This window comes from Strix uralensis, chromosome 29 (assembly GCF_047716275.1).
Source record: "Strix uralensis isolate ZFMK-TIS-50842 chromosome 29, bStrUra1, whole genome shotgun sequence".
Taxonomy (NCBI): domain Eukaryota; kingdom Metazoa; phylum Chordata; class Aves; order Strigiformes; family Strigidae; genus Strix; species Strix uralensis.
This window is the reverse complement of record NC_134000.1, coordinates 3,080,531-3,100,066: the sequence shown is the minus strand read 5'-3', so window position 1 is coordinate 3,100,066 and position 19,536 is coordinate 3,080,531. Positions and strand designations below refer to the sequence as shown.

The window sequence follows — 19,536 nt, the reverse complement described above, 5'->3', positions numbered from 1 at the left end:
TGGGAAGACTGGATGAAGACTTCAGTTTCCAATGTCTGAGGCCTCCCAGCATTAGTGGGGTCACTAGGCACCAGCTGGCCTCTGCGTCCCAAAGCATCCCCAGCTCCTGGGGTCAGGGCGACTGCAAAGGAAGCTGCCGGAGCAGCAGTGGGTTGCTTTCTCCTTCCTTCTCATCTCAGACTAGGCTTCCCACACACTGTCTTCTCAGATTTACTACCTCACTGTACATTTGGGTCATAATTTTGCAGACTTCACGAGAGGCAAACATGCCTGTATGGGAATGTGTGTTTTCTGCTGCAAGTCATTTTGCTCTCAGAAGATATACAGTCGGAATAATGGGGCTCCAAACTACAAAGCAACCTCAGTTATGAGGCTGTAGCTTCCAACAAGTCGGGGTTTCAGAGCCAAGGTTTTAGTGCTAGGGGAAGTTGTGCAAGTTCTCCATCCCGAAGAAGGGGTTAGAGAGCCCCTCTGCTGTGCCTGCTGGAACCGAGAGGCTTGCCTGGAATTAGGGACTCTCTTAAGTATTTGCAGCTCATGTCCTCTGTTTTCCAAAGCAAAGATACATCTTCCCGAAAAAGCTTAAATCACACCGTTCTTCCCAATTGACACCTCCAGCAGCTGATGAAGCTGAGGCTTATAAACAGGGATAGCACGACTGTTATACAGTCCAGTTTGCTTCAAACTGTGGTACATACTGGACTAAATAGCCTTCCCCTGTAAAGTAACTCCTTTGTAAAATAACTCCCGGCTGAGAGGGATGGGGAAGTGTGTGTATGTGTAACTTTGTCAAGAACGTTATCTGACATAAACAGAAAAGAAAACTTTGGTGCTCCACCTCCTGTCAGTAGATGGATTGTGACGTTCAGATGCTATGGTAAGAAGCTCTATAGGTTATCACCAGCCGGGGACAGTCTCTAGTCAGTGTGTCATCTCTTTATTTAACGGGTCTTGCTCCCAGGAGAAAGCTCTGCCAGGAGAGCTGGGGGCTGCAGAGCAGAGCTGCTTGCCTGGAGAAGGGGTGGCCTGGCACAACGTCCCTTCATGCAGGACACGACAGGGTGAGGAGCTGGCAGAGTCAGCCCTGCTGGGCTCAACCATGGTGCTACACCGCTGTCCCTGCCATGCTGCTGGGTGCCCTGCTTTCCCCTCCTTCCCCCTGCCCTAGGTGTACCTAGCCAGCTCTGGGGTGTGCTTTGAGCAGCCCTCGGTGCCTTCATCTGCTGCTTTCATCATCTTGCCCACAGTCGGTACTTCTGGCATGGGGCTCAGCAAAAGGGAGCTGCTTTGCTCACCACCACCAGACACCCCTGCAAAACCACCCAGGCCAGAAGAACCCAGACCCATGGACCTGCTTCATCTCAGACATATGGGGAGGAAGAGCGTGAGAGCAACCAATTTAGCTATTTACATACTCGTATCTTGTTTTCCCGTCGGGCCAGTTCAGACCGACTCTGCTCCCACTGGGATGTCACTCCAGGCTTTCAGCTGCTACTCCCTTTCCTTTTGACTCCCTGAGAAGCAGTTCTCAGCAAAGTTTTTGGTTTTAATGAAATCTGTGGGCTAACCCATGCCATTCCCTATTTTTGCCCTGTAGGGAACTAATTTCCATCAGACTCAACATCCACAACTGTATTCTTGGCTTTCGGGACCTTCTCAGTTCCCCTCTTAACTCCTCCTGGGCCAGGACCCGCTGGCCTTTTACGTGTTAACGCGTGTATGTGGTCACTGCTACACACCATGGTTTATCTGCTTTGGGCTCCTAATCCCTCCATCTCCATGGGCTGTGGAATCAGCTGCCTTTCCACACAGAAGCCTACATCAGAGAACATGCATGTTGCCTGAGGCAATATTCACATTTGTTTTCTTCTAGAAAAACCTGAGCCGTTCTGCTTGAGCTTTGCAGAGTCCAGATAGGCCAGACCAGTGCATGTCAAATGGCCCAAATTTATGAACTTCTTTCAAGGAGTGTGCTATGTTTCCTGGCTAATGTCTGAAAAGGAGAACTGGGGTCAGACTGCACGGCTTCTCTGAGAGGCATTGAAATCAACAGAATAGACAAAGGGCTGGATTAGTCCTTTTGTGGTTCTCCTGTAAAGTATCTGGGGGGTGATTCAGTTGCCCGCTCGTAGTTTTCTGGTGCTGTGCAAGACACACTAAGGTCTCTCAGATGCCGACATGGAGCAGGCAGATGCCAAGGCCTTGAGGAGCAGCTCCGGCAGACCAGGCAGTGTAAATGGGGCCGAGTGTCATGCAGTTGGCTCAATGTCTCCTCCCAGTACCGGCCAAGCTTCCCCACTCCACCATCCATAGGATGCTGCGTACCTCCTATTGCATTTACAAGCATCTGACAAACCTGCCGAAATACTTTGGCCTCAAAGCCTCTGCCTAGCTGCATGCTCCTCATATCTAGGGCCCCAAATATGGTGAAGAATTCATCCCTTAGAAGCTTGGTTGCAATCACAGCCTCTTGGTTCCTTTTTGGGTAAGCTTCAGGTCATTTTCTAAAGAAATCCATAGCTACCAACAAATATTGTCTGGCAGATTCTATCTCAGGCAAAGGCCCAACAACATCAACAGCAATGAATGGCAGTAAGGTCCCCAGGAGACACTGCTCAGTAGGGTTTCTCCCCATCTTCGGGGACCCACTTTTGAAACACAACATATGCAAGAAATGCATCACATTTCCTGTGGCAATTTTCCATCGTCTGTCTGCGTTTTCCTCAAAACCAGTTCTTTCTTGGCTTGACTAAGGGTTTTGCAAACTCAAGATGTCCAATGGTTTTGACATCATAACAAAACCTCAGAACCTCCTTTTTGAGTGTTTTGGGTGTAATGAGCTCTCATGAATACTCATCACCCATTGTTTTATTTCCCCATCTCCTATACAACATTTCATCTTTAAATTCCAAGCTTTCCCACCATGACCAGAGAGCTTTTGCCCTGCTACTCTGAAGAGAGTCTATACTCAAAAGCAGACACAGTTGCCAAATGAGGGGTTTTTTTTTTCCGACCACACCTTGTTTTGATATCAGGAGCCTTTCTGAGGGACAATTTTAGCTCCTTGAACTCTGCTCTTGCAAACCTACGTCTACTGGATGAAGCAGGAGCGTTTTCATTCCTGCAGACTGTGAAAAAAAGGAGGAAAAAAAAAAGAGGATGCAGTCTCAATCTTTTCTTGCTGTCCTGCTGTGGGAGGTGTCTGCCCCAAAAAAGGCATTTGAAAAAGGCATCAGCAGAACTAGCCTTTGGTGACTGTGGTCTCATGTCAGTGCTGTCCCCACCCCACAGGCACCCCCAGCTGTGTTCAACGGAAACTGCTTCAGCTCTGAAAATGCCCAGCCGCTCTCCTCTGGCCACCGCGATAGCTTTTTCTTCTCACAAGGAGCACGTGGAGCTTTTGTAATCCTGGCAAGTCTGCGGCTGAGCCCCCAGCAGCAGGATGGGTGCCCTGCGAGGCCAGGCGGGCTGACAGTGCCGTGCTCCCCTCCCTCGCATCAGCGAAGCGCTGCCCCATCACCCCTGGCTGGGCATTTGCCCAGGGTGTATGTTACGCCTCTTTTCAACAGGTCACCTTCTTCTGGGTTCCATTTCAGATCGGCAACCTCGAGCCCATGACAGCCCTGTTTATAAAACATTATCAGTTCCTATTAAGGCTCTGCATACACCAGGGTATCCTCAGCTGTAACGCAGGGGCTGGGTGGCTGGCTGTGCAATACCTGCTCTCTTGGTCTCTCGAGTGAGGGCTGCCTTACGCAGGTGATGGGAGACCCACACTACAGTTTGCTACGGACTTGTGCTAACACGAAAACCATTTTCACCTCCAGATATCCACTGGGGAAACCAAAATGAACCTAGTAAGGCACATGCCAGATATTATCTATTAATGGTAAGACATAAGCACCCTTTGATTAATATCTTATACAGCAAAGCTCTTGCTGGCCTTTTTTTCTAACCAGAACAACAGATGAAGTCCAAGAACTGGCTACAAGCTCAAAGAGACGGCTCAGGGGCCTGCCCACAGAGGCAGGCGCCGCAAACAGATTGCCCAAACCTCTTTCTTTCGCATGAGCCATGTCTCTAAAGGAAAACACCACAGGCTGGAAGCCCTGGTGCTCCCTGACCAGGTCCCAACCACAGTGATGTACATGCCGAGCATTAGTTCATCTCCCACCTTGGCTATGCCGAGCATTTTCCTGAACCCCAGCAGTCCAGTCTCCCGCATGCATTTTTCCCCAGCAAGGACATTTTCCCCAGTCCCTGCCTTCCCTCGTACCCATGGGGTGGCTCCATTCTGGATTGGCCCATCGTCTCCCTCTCCATCTAGTTTCAATTACAAACTGCAGTACCTGAACGAGCGTCAGCAATGCCTATAAATCACACAGGCAATAAACCCCTCTCTTGCTGCTTGGCTTCCCTCATAGCCCTCCCTCTGAAGTGGACCATTGCCAAATGGAGGCAAATAGGTTGTTTAACCAAGAAATCCAATTTTTGCCACCAAGGCCAAGGAAAAGGGGATTCCCAGTACAACCAGCCACAAAAGTACCCTGCTCAAAAGCAAGCGAATTAAAGGCTACAAGGGCAGAGCAGGGTTCTCTGAACACCAACATAATATCCAGACCTGTGCACCACAAAACCTTGCTACATCCTCAACCCTAACTTAAAACCAGCATCATCCAGCTTTGCATGTGCAGCTTCAGGTCCCCCTGTTTCCTGAGCCAGGTTTGGGCCTTTCAGTAGATTTTTATGAGTCTCTGTCCTGACTAGCCATATATTTATAACAACTCTCTCTGTGGATATTTCCCCTCCCCACCAGAGCTGCACTTAACTGAGCTGCTGCAGTCATGTTTGATGTTGTAGCCAATCTCCCATTGTTTTCTGTCCTGCACAAGTCCCTTTTTTCTAATAGCTTGAAATGGTATGAACTGGATAGAAATACTCTCTAGCACAGGACCTTGCACCTCTATAAAGCAACCAGCTTCCCTCTCTTCCAGTAGCAGCTTTCCAACTTCTGTTCAAGGGCTGAAACGCAATATTTAAGCTCCGCCATAAATCCCACAGCTTCATGGAGTGTTTCTGGCCTCCTGCACAATCTGCCTAAGTGTCTAGCAATTGGTCCATCGGCTATTTATCTTGGAAGTCCTCACTGGCATCTGGAGACGTGAGGAACACAAAACGTCTGCAGGTCCTCTGCCAATTTAGGTGGGTCTCTTCTTCCTCTTGCCTTCTAGCATTTGGCTGCGTCCTGTCTAGCTCAGACTGATATCTGGCTCCAATCTGCTTACGAAGGTTGAGACCAAATCTTGATAAGCCAGGTTATGTCTATAACGCAGTGCTTCTCAGCTCTCAGGTATGGGTCCTTGCCACAGCTGTGCTCCTGACTCCTCTCCAGGATGAGGTCTGGGCATGCACCATCCCAGGGAAGGCTGAAAAAGAACCACACAGTGCTCCAGAAGGTCTCGCAGCCTCCTGAACCAGCGACCAGCACCACGGTCCAGGCTGCAGAGTGTAACCCTGCCCCAGTGTTTGGCCTCAGGCTCTTCTCTGTGAACGGCAGAGCAAGGCTCCGTCCAGCTCCTCTTTCCAGCTGGCCACGCAGTGGGAACGGACATGCATCGGCCTCCCATGGGCTCCTTTCTCGAGTGGCATCACTGGGGCTGGAAAAAACATGATGCTGTGCCCCCCCCTGTGCTTGCTTTACAGAGCACACATGCTGGAAACGTCCAGTCCCACAGGTGACCCAAGCCCTGCCTGGGAGGCCCAACAGCCTGAGACCAAGTCCAAGCCCAGCAGGCTGGTACCCCAGTGAGCTTTTGGTTTCCTTTTCGAGATGGTTTTCTATTCTGTCAGAAACGTTGCTGTGGCTCAGGCGTCCTATTAACTTTCAGGCTGAATAACATTTTCCCATTTCCCCTGTTTTGTGAAACATTTTCTGGCCCGTGTCACACACTTCCCCAGCACCTCGCGGAGTCACGGTCTTGCAGCTGGGCCTTTGGATCTCTCTGGTCACTGTCCCAGCACAGAATCATTCTCTGATTGTTTTCCACCCTTTCTGGGAAAATTTCCGATATTGCCCTCTCTCCCTGTGCACAGTTTACAACTCTGGGGTTTTTTTATTTGATTCTGGTGTGAATTCCTTTCACTTTCCACTGCTCCTGAACAGGTTAGATGTCTGCAAGCACCTTTGTTATCTGATCCCTCTTGCATCAAAAGAATGAATACAGTTCCCTGTTTCCCTCTTTAGAAACTGCATCCTACCCCGACACCAGTGTTACCGCTCCCGACTGAAGCGGTCAGTCAGTATCTGAAGTCCTGAGGAGGCAGCTTCCACTACAGGGAGGAACTGGTGAGACCTGAGGTATCTCTCTTACGCAGCAGTGCTCGCACACACAGCCCTATCTCCCGAAACACAACAGTAATCAGAAGTTATTTTGAGACGAGTTTCTTTTATTCCCCCTAGACAGAAGCCTGCCCCAAATGTTTGTTCTGTCTCTTCCTCAGGTTCCCCATTTCCCATCCACTTCTCTGATGGGCTTTGACTTTCTGTTGACTCTCCCCACATTGGTTTTGTCGTGTTTTCAGACTTTTACTGAATAAAGGCGGTTGCTATCTTCATAAGCCCCACAGATTTTTCACCCAGCCTCAGCGTACAGCGTGTCTATCAGTGACTAATCCAGCTTACCTTTCAGGCTCTATCACCAGCTGAAAACCCACTTGCCTTACAGCTAATGAACACAGCTCTTGCTAATAAAGAATATATTTAGAAATAATACTGATTCAACCATCTGTTTCCAGCAAGCGGATTACTGCAACAGGATAAACCCTTAAACCGCATCTTCACTAAAAAAAATAATTTATCAGATGTAAATAGGCATTTAAGTGCTGAGTTAGGCGATGCAATGATCTTCGATCAGCGCAGATAAGGAGAGACCGTAGCTCATGACATACCAGCTTGTCATGGCTAAATCCTGCTGGGACCTGAAGATAGCAGCTCCTAAATGTTGAGTCACAGCTCTTCTCAACAGAGAGGGAAAGAATTTGATGCTGGTGGATTCATACTTATATAGTCCATAAAATCAGTTGCAGACCACCTTCCGTAACAGTGCTGAGGCTGCCACTGCTCATCACCTGTCCAAGATATCTCCTCTTCTTCTTCCCCTGCCTCTTCTCATTCATCTCTGCTCCTTCCTCCCTCCACCCCTCTCCTCTGTTCCTCACTGACCCATCTCTCAAAAAAAGGCCCTAGAATATCATGGTGATCCCAATTGCTCTTTCACGTCATGTCTACTTCTGTGACAGTCAAAATATGAAGATGATTTGCAAGCATGAAGGAAAACACGGCCAACAGATTCACCGGTACGTATAATAACATTGATTCATCTGAACTTACGCAGAAAATAAAGTAGAGGTCATTTATTTAATATACGTAAGTAGCTTTCCTCCTTTACTTATGAACTTTCATTTACAAGTTGAGGCAGCTGTGAGACGTGTAACTATGGTAAATTACTCTAACGCTTTACTCATATGGAATGTTCTCATCCATCTCTTAGTAAATGTTTCTCAAGTCACAGGGGTCCTATATTAGCTATGTTACTGCTCAGGCTTCTCCTAATCCAAAACTATTTCTTTTCCTTTTGAAAATGTATCTACATGAAGATATTAGACCTATGCTTTCCAAGCTGGTTAACAACTGAGATGGGATATTTATTTTATTTCCAAATGTGTAGGAGGAATGCCTCAGAAATATATGACTTTTGGAGCAGGGATTTCTCAGCATTTTCTGAAAACCAGGGATGAACCCGTACCCTGTGTTGGGCAACGTAGGTTGCCCACACTGAGAAGTTGCTTTTTAAAGATGAGAGCATTAATGTGGATTGGCAGGTTGAGCCTATTTTATGTACTGAGAGACCTGAGCATATGAGAACACACCAGTCACTGCACTGAAGAAGGACCTGACTGTCAGGAAACCTGAGTTCAGTCCCCCCCCAAATCAAACCCAGGACCTCTACTCCATGAGATTTCTGACTCCGGCAGCGGGCTCCTTCTCCGGCCCATGGACAGCCTCCTTCTGCCGGAGCCACGGCCCTGGGAAGGTCACACTGATGCCCCTGAGTGACAACAGCTTCACCTCGCACAAGCCACTCGCAGGTTCTGAGTCTCAGTTCTTCCAACCGCAAAATGGGAAGAAAAGTCTTCAACTGCCACAAGATACGTCGCATTTTTTACCTGGGAATTGCTACAGCTACCCAAATGCCCTGAACAAGATAATAAAGCGGCTTAAGGACTCCAGGGAGGGAAAGTGGCTAAAGAGCTGGGAACTAGAGCAACCGAATGGACAGGGCTGTGGCTGGAGATGTCCTTTAGTGGCAGACCTTGGCTCCGGGCCTCCCAGACACCACCTCCCTCTTACAAGGGAAACTCATCACGCCTTTGAACGCAGGGCTTGGAAAAGGAATAAATCTTCAAGATCTGAGGGATTGAAGTCTGCGCATTAGCTCCCCTTAAACCCTGAGTGCATTTAACTTGGGAGGTTAGAAACCACAGCCAAAGAAATCTCTTTTGATTCACAACTTGTTTTGAGCAGTCACCCATAAAGCAGCCAGTGAATCACTCCAGCCAGTTAGTCATGCAACCACACTGGATGTACACTCAAAAGGCTGCACAAAATAAACAGCCTGCAGCTCCAGATAACACACACACAGCTCATCTGCGCTATCTGGCATCAGCATATATCGTTAATAGGACTCCTACACCAAACCCTTAGGAAAAGACGCACTCCGTAAGCGCCTCCAAATCTCTCTCCCCATCAGTGTTTTTTTTTCGTCTGCTTCGCGCTGTGTTGCTTTCAAAACAATCGAGGCCAGTAAAAGTTTTAAGACTCTTTCTCTCTCTTTCCGCACCCTTCTTGTCGCTGGTAACGTCCTGCTGGGGTTACAAGCGGCGGAGGGCTAAAGCGGAGTTAATCCCCATCAGCAGCGGACAAGTCGAAAATAAACAGCTCTGGTGCGAAAAGAAATCTGCCTGCAAGGAGGGAGCGGCGGCAATACGGGGGGAGGGAGGCTCCCGGTCCTTTGACACATGAGTGTTATAAACAGCTCGGGTCAGGAATCCTAGAAAAGCCTCCAGCCAGATCTACCGCCCGAGCCGAGGGAAGCGCAAAACATTTTTGGGAAGAGATGCGCAGCCGGGGTGGGGAGGGGGAGCCCCTACCTTCGCGTTCTGCTCCCTGAGGAAATCCCGCAGGTTTCCGCGGAGGAGATCCCGCACCTCCGAGTGCCTGTGCAAACAAGAGGCTTAGCCAAACTCCCGGCGAGAGCTCCCTCCCCTCCCTGGGAGGGTGCCGGAGCCCTTGAATGGCAGATCTGGTGGCCCTATTGTGGAAAAGAGAGGCCGATTGCCAGGGCGGCGTCAGCAGCTCGCCGGGGGCCGGCGGCCGAGCCTGGCCGGGCAACCGGCCCCGCCGCACCCGGGAAGGGGCCGGCCCCGCCGCCCCCCGCCCTCGCTGCCGCCGCTCCCCGCCTCTCCGGCCCGCTCCCCCCCCGCAGACTTCTCCCCCTTATACCCGCCTGCTGCCCCCCCACGGGGATCAGGGCAGCAGCATCTTTCCCCCACCCCCCCTCCCCGCCGGAGCGCTCCCCCCGCCTGCCTCCGCGCCCGCGCTTTTATCCGCGGGGAAGGCGCCGAGCATAACGCTGCGGGGACCCTCCGAGAGCCCGGTGTGGGGGCACGGCATCACCCGATGGGGGGGGGGGGGGCGAGAGTCCTGCAAGAGTCCCCGGGGAGAGCACACGGCCACGGGTACCCCCTTCCCGCCGGGGGAAGGAGGCAGATGCTGCCGGTGCCCCCCCCCCGCCCCGGCGCACCGGGAGCTCCGCAAAGCCCTTGACGGGGCCCGAGCGGTCTCTCTCGGGAGAGGAGGGGGACACACCGGCAGCGGGGTCATGTGTGCCGTGCCTGCAGTTTACATTACGTTAGGGGAGGAGGAAGAGGAGAAATGCATTAAAAGTGTCATTTTTTTTAAAAAAAAAAAGCTCGCAGCGAGCCCCTGATTCCGACGGCAGTTGCCTTCTGCGCTTCTATTAACAACGCACTTTAGGCTGCGCTTTTTATTTGCTCGCTAAAAAAAAAAAAAAAAAAAAAGAAATGGTCGTTATTTGCATAACCCGGCACTTAAAGAATTTCCTCTGTCAGAGAAAGCCCCTTTCCTTTCTCCCGTTTCCTCTGAGCAAACATCCCCATCACATTTCGCCTTCACTCCCCAAAGGATTTTTTTTCTTCCAGCTCGTATTTCTAGGCAGCGATATACGCGCGTATTTGTGTGTGTAGATGGCTGTATGCGGACATATGTTTCAAGACATGTAACTTACTTCAGCTCCACGCAGTAGAAATAGCAAGTCAGATTACTACAGCACATAAATCACCCGAAAGCTTTTCCCCCCCCTAAACCAAGATATATAACCTGCTCTGAGGGCTTTTATTTAAGATTTCGGCTTTAATTGCCGGGGCCGGTCTGCGGGATAACCAGCACCCCTATTTACGGCAGAGGAAAGCCGGCCCGGCGGCGGGGGGGGGCCGCACCGGGACCCCCCCCCCGCCCCCCCCCAGGGCCAGGCCGGCAGCCGCCGCTCCGAGGGGGCCGCCCGGTGCCACCGGCAGCCGGGCTGGAGGCTTCGGCGGCTGCCGCTGGTGTCCTGCGGGTCCGCAGGGCCGCAGCAATCCCGCGCCTATATTTATCCGTACAACGCCGTGGAAAGGCTTAGATCTAGAAATAGAAGCCGAGAGCAATAGATGGCAGGCACGGGCTTTTTATAACTGGGAACGACTTGTTTATTAAGGAATTAAAATAAAATTAAACATTTAAAAAAAAAAAAAAAGAAAGAGGCGGAGATACCCTCTCCCATACGCTCCGCGCTGGGCTCTCCCGGGGCCTCTCCAAGCGACGGGGGGGAAAGACGGAGGCGAGAGCCGGCTGCTGGTTTTTATCTTTTTTTCTTTTTCTTTTTCTTTCTTTTTTTTTTTTTTTTTTTTTTGGGTGCGGAGTGTTGTTTTTTAAATTGAGGGACTTACAGGCACGGCCTCCCACCACCCCAGCATCCTCCTCAACCCGGGGCAACCAGCGTTCCCCGCCGCTCTCCTTCCCTTTCTGCACAAGGCGCACGGCAGTACCGGCCCCGGGGCGGCGGCGGGGGCTGGCGGGGGGCGGCCGCCGGCTCCCGGTTCCCCGAGCAAACCCCTCCCGTAGTTCTCCACACCCGCCTCGCACCCTTGCCCGTTAGCCGGCCGCGCTGCGGGGGGAGAGGAGGGCTCTGTTCCCCCGCTCTCACCCACGCCGAGGGTATTTACCGGGCTCGGTGGTTTCCCGGTCCCGGTCCCTTTAGCCGGGGCACAACGCCTGAGCCCGGCGCGGTTTGAGGAGAAGGCGGCGAGGAGCGCACGGGTGCTGCGAAACCCCGATCTGGCTGTTATGAGCGAGTCTCTCTCTTCAATCGTTAACCATTATTATTATTATTGCTATTAATTATCCTGGCGGATCCATGTGTCTCTTATTACGGCCCACCGTCCCTAGCCACATCACAAGGAGCTCGCAACGAGCGCCGGGCCACCCGCCGCCGCCGTGAGGCTACCACTGAAGTCAAACCCGGAGCCCCGCTTGAAAATAAATAAGGGGGGACCCCGGCGGTGTTAAGGAGGGTGATAAACTCGCGTGGGTCTACCGGGGGTGTGTGTGTTGGAATGTGTCATCACAGGCTAAAGCCGGCGCCCTGGGCTTTGCAACCTACAAAAACAAGAGAGCCGGTTAGCGGGGAGAGGGGCGGCAGGGCGGCCGGGAAGGCACCGGGGGCTCCCCACCGTGCCCGTCCCCCGAAGGCCTCCGCGGATGCGGAGCGGGCCTTGGCGTCCGCCCAGGGCGAAGGGGCAGGGGAAGAGAGCGAGCGGGGGACGAGAGGGGAAAACCCCCAGCCTAAGCCCCGGCCGGAGCGAGCGGGTCCCGGGCACGGCTGCCGGGTGAGGATTTAATGCCTTTTTTCCCGGGAAAAAGACGGGGGGGACACCCCGAGTCTGTGGACCTGGATCCGGGGACACTTGGGCTGCACGCAGGGGGTGATGGACGGCGCCTGACCTCGGCCCGGCGGGGTTTGGGAGATGGGCCGAGGGACGGCGCCTCTGCCTCCTTTTTAAGTCTAGAGATGGGGAAAGGGAAAGCAAAGAGGGCCAAGAGTACCCAAACGACGGCGAGAGCCTCGAGATGGGATCGCCGGCCTAACCCGGGCCTCCACCGGCCTCCCCCGTCACCACCCGTCTTAGGGGCTCCCTGGGGACCCCGGCACGGTCCCCTCGTTGTCCCTGCCCGGCGGGGTCATCGTGGACAGGCGCATCGAGGATGGGGACACAGCCGCCCCCCGGCAGCGGCGACGCGCTGAACCTGGGCCGGGGCAGCCCCTCTTTGCCGGCACAGAGACCACCGGGAGGGAGGGGAAGAGATTTCACTTCCACTTTCTCTTCTTCGGAAAAACAATTTTTTTCTAAATTTGTTTGGTTGTTGGCTTTTTTGTAGGGTTGGGGGTTTTTTTTTGGGGGGGGGGGGTGTTGCTTTGTTTTGGGTTTGTTGTTTGTTTGTTTGTTTGTTTGTTTCCTAATCGCCTCGATACAGCGGACACCTCCCGGAGAAGCCTTTTAAACCCACGCTCGGACGCGACACGAGAAGCGACCCCGTTCCAGGCTGCCCTGCCGAGCGCCAGCGCAAGGGAGTGTCTTAATTACCGCTAATGACCCGCGGAGATGATGCGAGTGGGTTATCTGCAGCCGGGCAGAAATCAGTTAGGGGAGTGGCAATTAGGGACGAAAGTGAGAGCCGGGGAAGTGGGAGAGACCGTTACAGCGGAAAGTGAGGATTTCGGTGAAATTTCCCAGAAATTCTCCCTCTGGAAGAGGGTCCCCGTAGCGCATATTTGGCGCAGCCCGGCGCTCCGCTCCTTCTTTCTCTTTCTGTTTCTCCCCCCGTTCGCTGCGGATTTCCCTGCTTTGCTCAAGAACTAACGCTTCCCGGCAGCGCGTCGGCCCCGCTCGGAAATTACGATTAAAATCACCGCAAAAGCGGGACAAGGGGTGGGAAACGCCGCTTCCCTTGGGCATCGCGGCCTCTAGACCGGCTGGGGGTAAAGATATTCGGGGCGGAGGGGGGGACACACATACACACAGGGGACACAGCGGCCCCCCCAGCCCCGCATCACGGCGGGACGGGGCTGCCCGCGGGTGCGCTGCGCTCCGCGGCCGGCAGCGCTGGGCTCCTTGAGCCCGGGAGGACTTGCCCCCCTCTCCACATCCTCCACCCCCCCGGGAGGCCCTTTCCAGACCCCGGCGTCTCTCTCTCTCCGGTCCCCCCCCCTCCTGGTGCTTCCCCCGCCTGACGCCAAGGACTCACCGTAACAGGAGACCTGCAGAGCTCCGTTGTGGCCGCTGCTCTCTTGCAGTTTGATGTTGCTCTCCGGGGGGGTTTTGCAGGGGCCTCGCTGCATGTAGAGGTGCGGGGGCTGCTGCTGCTGCTGCTGCGGAGGGTATTTGTTAAAGGAGGCCGGAGCCCCGGCGGAGCCGGGAGCCTGCACGCTGCCATCCAGGGACTGACATTCCTGCTGGCTGTAGCGGCTCCGGCACTTCGTGCTGCTGTCACCAAAGCCTTGTCCTTTGCTGGCCAGGAAAGTGGGGCTGAACTTGTCACTTGCTTGAAATGCCCTAAAAGGCGAGGAGCCTTCTGTGCCCTGGGAGGCTGCGTTGTAGTAGGAATCCATGGCAGCCGGATCACAATAAGAAACACAAGTATCAGCATTCATTCCTAAAATTAAAAGGCCCGAGTGTCCTTAATGCGCTTGGAGGGGCACCAGGAACCTCTCTTTCTCTCTCCCTCTCGCATACACACACACTCACAGCTGGGCCAGGGAGCTCTAAGAGGATTCAGATGTTCTTGAAAGCTGACCAGATCTCCAAACCCCCTTAAGATCTCGCACAGTAAAAGGGGTCTTTTTCTTTCCCTCCCTCCCTCTCTCTCTCTCTCACACACACACACTTGCCCTCCGTCTCTCCCTCCGAACTATCTACACTCTAAAGAGGTTCTTCTCCGCACTTTCCCCCCCACACATAGGGGAAAAAAAAAAAAAAAAAAAAAGAGAGAGAGACCTCTCCCCCAATTAATATGTAGATGATGACAGTGGAGGGGAGGGGGCCCAGGAAGGGGTGTGTGTATGTGTATGGGGGTGTGTGGAAGCAGAGGGGGGTGGAGGTCATAGCTTTTGCGTTAAAAAAGAAGAAGAGGGAAAAAAACCCCAACCCAACCACCCCAAAAGTTTTTATGATTAAAAAAATAGAAAATCAAGCAGACGGCACCGAAGGGATGGATGTGGGATCCGCGCAGGCGGAAGCACCGCGGACGATTTAACGGTCGTGACACGCTCGGTTGGCCCCGGCCCCTCTCGGCTGCTCACTGCCCCCAGCTGCGGGGACCCCCTCCTCCGCGCCCCCTCCTCTGTATTAAAGGCAATACGGATTTCCCCCGCAGCTATATGCCTTTAAGCCCCCCCCCCATTAACCCCTTCGGGGCCGGCAGCTCTGCCAGCGCTGCCGTGAGCCGTTTGCCTCCCCTGGCACGGCGGGGCCGCGGTCGCCCATGGCCAGGCAAACTCCCCGCACGTTTCTGATCGTCGTTTTTTATTTACCTCTACAAACGTGCTCCCTCCAGGTGTAAAACCACTGGATCAAAAGCGGGAGGGCAGCAGGGAGGGATTTTAACAGGGTCGCCGAGCACAGAAAATTGGCCCCGGCTTCTGGGACTGCCAGAGGTGAACTTGCAAAGGGACAGAGGGTGGCAGGAGCCCTTTTTGGTTGGAGGGGTCAACTGCAACCCAAAAAGGGCTTAAAAATAAATCAATACTCACCTTCCGTCGTGTCCCCGTCCCCCCCCCCCCCCCCCCGCCATTCAACCTGATTCCCCTCCTCCCCTGGTTAACTCCTGCTACCCCTTACACTTACTCTTACCCTGCCTTCCTCCCATCCCCACATCTGGTTTCTATTGCTCGCTTACCTTGAAGTTTTCAGTAATAAAGATATTACGCAAACTACATCCACAGTTCTTCAGTCAAAAAAAAAAAAAAAAAAAAAAAAAAAAAAGAAAGGAAAAGAAAAAAGAAAGAAAGAAAAGGAAAAAGGAGAAAAAAGAAAGGAAAGGGAAGAAAAGAAGGCCCTTAACCCCTTCGGGAGCGCGGGCCGCGGCGGAGCCGGCTGCGGGCGGGGAGCGGGGGCACCGGCGGCGGCTCTGGGCTCCCGGCGGACTCCCCCCGGCGCCCGGCCCATGTGTCCTCCCTGCTCCCCCCCACCCTGCAGAGAGGGGGGAGAGTCGTGGTTTTCATCTGGGTGCGTGTATCGGGGTGCGCGGGGGGAGCAGGATGCGGCCTGGGGGGAGCGGGGCGGCAGGGCGGGGGTGCGGCCCCCGGGGCGACGGCTCCGGGGGTCTGGGGGGGGCCGTGGCCGTGGCCACCGCCGCCCCCCAGGGCTTAGCTGCAGGAGCAAGACCGGCACCGCCGTTTTCATTAGCTCGGATCTGACAAAAACAGCCCCCCCGGCCCTCGCCCCCCCAGATGTAGAAGGGATTTCTAGCGAGGTCGTCGTTAAAAACAGCCGGAGACGGGTTCATTTACTAGATTTCAAACCATTTTCCGAGTCTCCCTCAGAGCAGCGCTGGGCTCGCTCAGCTTTCTGGTCCAAGAAAGCTTTCAGCGGATTTGCCTGCCTTAGTCTCTTTATTACCTTGCTTAATTCTTTCCTCGTCGTTTCTCTCTCCCCTCCCAAACCCCCCCACCACAGCCCTCTCTCTCTCCCTCGTCCACGACTTAATAAAAAGCAAACCGACTTAACGCGTGCGAGTCTTTCTAAAAAACAATTTCGGGGCGGCCAAGGGAGACGGGGCGCTGCCGGTACCCCAGTTCCGCGCATCCCCGGCTCCGCCGCAGCGGACTCGCAGCCGCGCTCATAGAGAGGCGATTTGGGTGTGCGAGTACGTTAAATACGGGTTTTTCAGCCAGTTACTTCCCCGGCAATTATTTTTGGCGAACGAAGAAGCAGCCGGAAAGAAATTATGTGAGGGGCAGTCCTCGCTGCTGCGGCCGTTATACCCGGCCTCGGGATTTCTGTTCGGCAAAGCTAAATAACAGCAAGAACAAAAACTAAAGGGAGAGAGTCCGGGATCGGGCAGGAGATGATTTTTTTTTTTTTTTAAAATATATGTATATAGAATTATTTCTTTTCTTTTCAGAAGCGCTGCGGTGCCGGGGCTCGCAGAGGCACTCCGGTTCGGCCGAGCCGAAGGAGGGTTGCCCGGGGTCTGCCTCGGTCGGAGCTCTCCGCCGGTCCCTCCTTGCATTAAACTGTAACGAAAAATCCATTAGTCCCCAATCAGGGCTAATCCTCAGCCCCGCGGAAAAGACCGCAATAAACCCCTCTCTCTAATGGCCAATTTGTGTCCCTGGGAGCGGGAGGTTAATTCGGGAATCGTTACCGGGGGAAAGGGTGCTCGCAAATACCTGGCGATCTGGCGGGGCGGGTGAGGGGGAATAACCGGGGAATCGCTTTTCTTGACGGTTTTCGTTTCGCCTGGGTTGGCTTTCGCCTGAAGTCCTCTCAGCAAGTTTGACGGGGGATTCCCCCAGCCCCCGTTAGCTGGGAGCGGAGCTTTGTGTCCAGCAAAGCAAACGGGGAGCCCGCAGCCGCCCCTCCCCGTTAAACGGGGCTATGGGGCTGCGGGGGGCTGCCGGCTCCGGGGCGAGGGAGCATCCCCGCCTGCGGGAGCGAGGATCGGCGGAGCAGGGGCGGAAAGGGACACGCACCGCTTGAAACCCGATCTCACCCTTTTTTCCTCCGAGTGACCCCAAACCCGCCCTGTCTCGGCACCGAACGCGTCCGAAAGGGAAGGGCGAAAGAGCGGCCGAAAGGTCTGCGCTCCGCGGCAACCGGTTGCCGGTTCCGTACGTTTATGTGCTTTATATCGACCCCCTTTCCAGGTACAGCCGCTGCTGGGTTTGGGAGGGGTCGCTCCCGAGGGTGTCGTCTCACTCCGGGCTGCGGGAGCCCAACTGGGAGCCGACTGGTCCCGCGTTTAGGGGTGGCAGCTCCCACCTAGCAGGTCCCTGCCGGGGGAAACGCCCGGGGCTGCAGCTCGGGGCCATCCAGGTGTCCCCTCCCGGTGACACCCCAGGGAGAAGGGAGCAGCCCAAGGCAGTTTCCGAGGCTTGTTTCCGAGGAGCCGTTTCGCTTCCACCGGGGCAGGAGCGGGCATCGCTCCCGGGTGAGGACCCGGTGCCAGGCGCAAGCGAGAACGGGCGGACCCCGCAGCTCGGTCTGTGCGAGAAAAAAAAAAAAAAAAAAAGAGGCTTTATTCCCCTTCGATTTAAACACTCAGGCTTGTGTCACGTCCAGGGAAAAGGCAGAGGTGCCCGCTGGTCCCTGCACACCGGGCTGCGGGGACCAGCCCGGCTCTCGCAGGGGGCCGGGGGGGAGGAGGGAGAAACGCGCTTCTCCGCTTTCCCAGCCACCGCCGAGAGAAACCCGCCGGGTGTTCCCCGTGCCCCCCCGTCCCCCCAAGCCCCCACCGTCCTCCCGGGGCTCCGGTCGCTCGGGGCCGGGCCGGGGCCGGGGCCGGTGGCTGCGGCCGGGTGGCTGGAGAGAGGCAGGACGGGACTCCGGGGTGCCAGGTCCTGCACCCCGGGTCCCCCCCAGCTCCCTCCGGGCGGTGGGAGAGTAAATACCTCGGTTCAGGGAGTGGGGTCATTTCACTGGGGAGGGGAGTGGAGGGGGGGATCTTTCACACCGTTCCCTCCCGGCCCTTTGGCAGAGCCGCGCTCTTGGAAACTGCCGCCGGTTTGTTTCCCCGCTGGGCTGGTTTGTGTGGTCACTTCAGAGCTGCGGGCTCCTCTTGTACCGGGCCGAGATCTGAAGGCGACCTATTTATAACACCACTGCTCGGGGGGAGAGAGGGGAAAAAAGTATTCGTGCTAATCTCCCCCCAATTTTTGGTTTTTTTTTTTTTTTTTTTTTTTTTTTTCCCCAGCGTTGCATCTTTCTCTCGGGAGTGGAGCTCGCCTAGCCTCCCTCTCCTGCCCTCGGCGCCGTTCCTCGGGGATAAATGTATATGCAGCCTATATGCAATGATGTCGATTGTTACTAAAACACGTCCCGCGTGTCGCGAAGAGGTTTGCGGGGGACCCGAGCTGACCCCGCTCCGCTCCTTCCCGGGGAAAGCGGAGGAGGAGGCCCTGAGCCGGGCCAGGCTGGCCCCTGCCCCCCCGGTGTGTGCGGCCAAAGCTCTTCTCCCCACGTCCCCCGGGGTCCCCCCGCCGCCTCTGACCACCCCCCGGGCTCCCCTTCCGCAGGCTCTGGCCCCGCAGCGCCCGGCTCCCCCCGGCGCCGCTGCCCCCGGCCCGGCCCGCCCTACCGCTGCGGGGACAAAGCTTTGCCCCACGCGGGTGCGGAGGCGTGCGCAGCCACGCGTGGCTCTGCACCCACAACAGCTTCGCACCAAAAGCGGGCACCTGCTTGGGGCGCGGGGCAAACCGGCCCCGGGACGCCCGACGGGGCCCGGGCTGCAGGGCGCACGCTGCGGGGTGCCGGGGGTGCCCGCCCGGGGAGGAGGGGGCGAGCCGGGGGCCCCTCGGGCCCGTCCCCGCGGGGCACGGGCGGCAGCAGGGGCCCGGGAACGCCGGTCGGGCTCGGCGGAGCGCTCCGGGCCGAGGGGCTCCGCTCAGGCTTTCTAGCCAAGCTATTTTTTTTCTTTTCATTATCTTTTCTTTTCTTTTCTTTTCTTTTCTTTTCTTTTCTTTTCTTTTCTTTTCTTTTCTTTTCTTTTCTTTTCTTTTCTTTTCTTTTCTTTTCTTTTCTTTTCTTTTCTTTTCTTTTCTTTTCTTTTCTTTTCTTTTCTTTTCTTTTCTTTTTTATTTTTTCTTTTAACTTTCTTCCTTTCTTTTCTTTTTTCTTTTAATTTTCTTTTTATTTTTTTATTTTACTTTTTCTTTTGTTTTTCTGTTATTTTTTCTTTTACTTTCTTCTTTTACTTTTTTCTTTTCTTTTAATTTTATTTTTCTTTATTTTTTAAAACTTTTTTCCTTTTAATTTTTTCCTTTATTTTTTTTTTAATTTATTTTTCTTTCCCAGGAAGTGCTGCGCTCGCTTCAAGCTGCAGGCGGCGGAGGGCATTTATTCACCCACTTCTGAGTGCAGCCCCCGAGGCCGCCGCGGCCGGAGAAGGGCTGCTGGGCCCGATCCGGCCAGGCGAGGACGCGGCCGGGCGGGCGGCCGGGAGCGGCAGGGGAGCCCGGGATCCCCGGAGCAACCCCAACCCCTCAGTCCCGTCCTCCCCCCACACCATCCCCAGAAAAACATGGAAAAATCACTGCTTTTGGCACCGCGCTCGCGGGGGCCCCGGTGACGCCACTCCATGAGAGCCAATGGGAAGGCGGAGCAGGGGCGGCCCCGGCGCCCCCCGCGCCCCGCTCCGCG

General features: G+C 54.7%; 1 protein-coding gene across 2 annotated transcripts in view; it reads right to left on the bottom strand.

Annotated features, from left to right (window-relative positions):
- The window catches only part of ALX4 (ALX homeobox 4), a 39,877-nt gene extending 25,921 nt beyond the window's left edge, over positions 1–13,956 (bottom strand). The window contains exon 1 of one of the 2 annotated variants that reach the window (XM_074852515.1): positions 13,424–13,956. In XM_074852515.1, the coding sequence (XP_074708616.1) occupies positions 13,424–13,829 (406 nt within the window). In that variant the 5' untranslated portion in view covers positions 13,830–13,956. Of the gene's footprint in view, positions 1–9,210; positions 9,321–13,423 lie in introns of those variants that run through there. The other variant, XM_074852516.1, reaches the window with a different exon arrangement.
- Between the last annotated feature and the right edge of the window lie 5,580 nt (positions 13,957–19,536).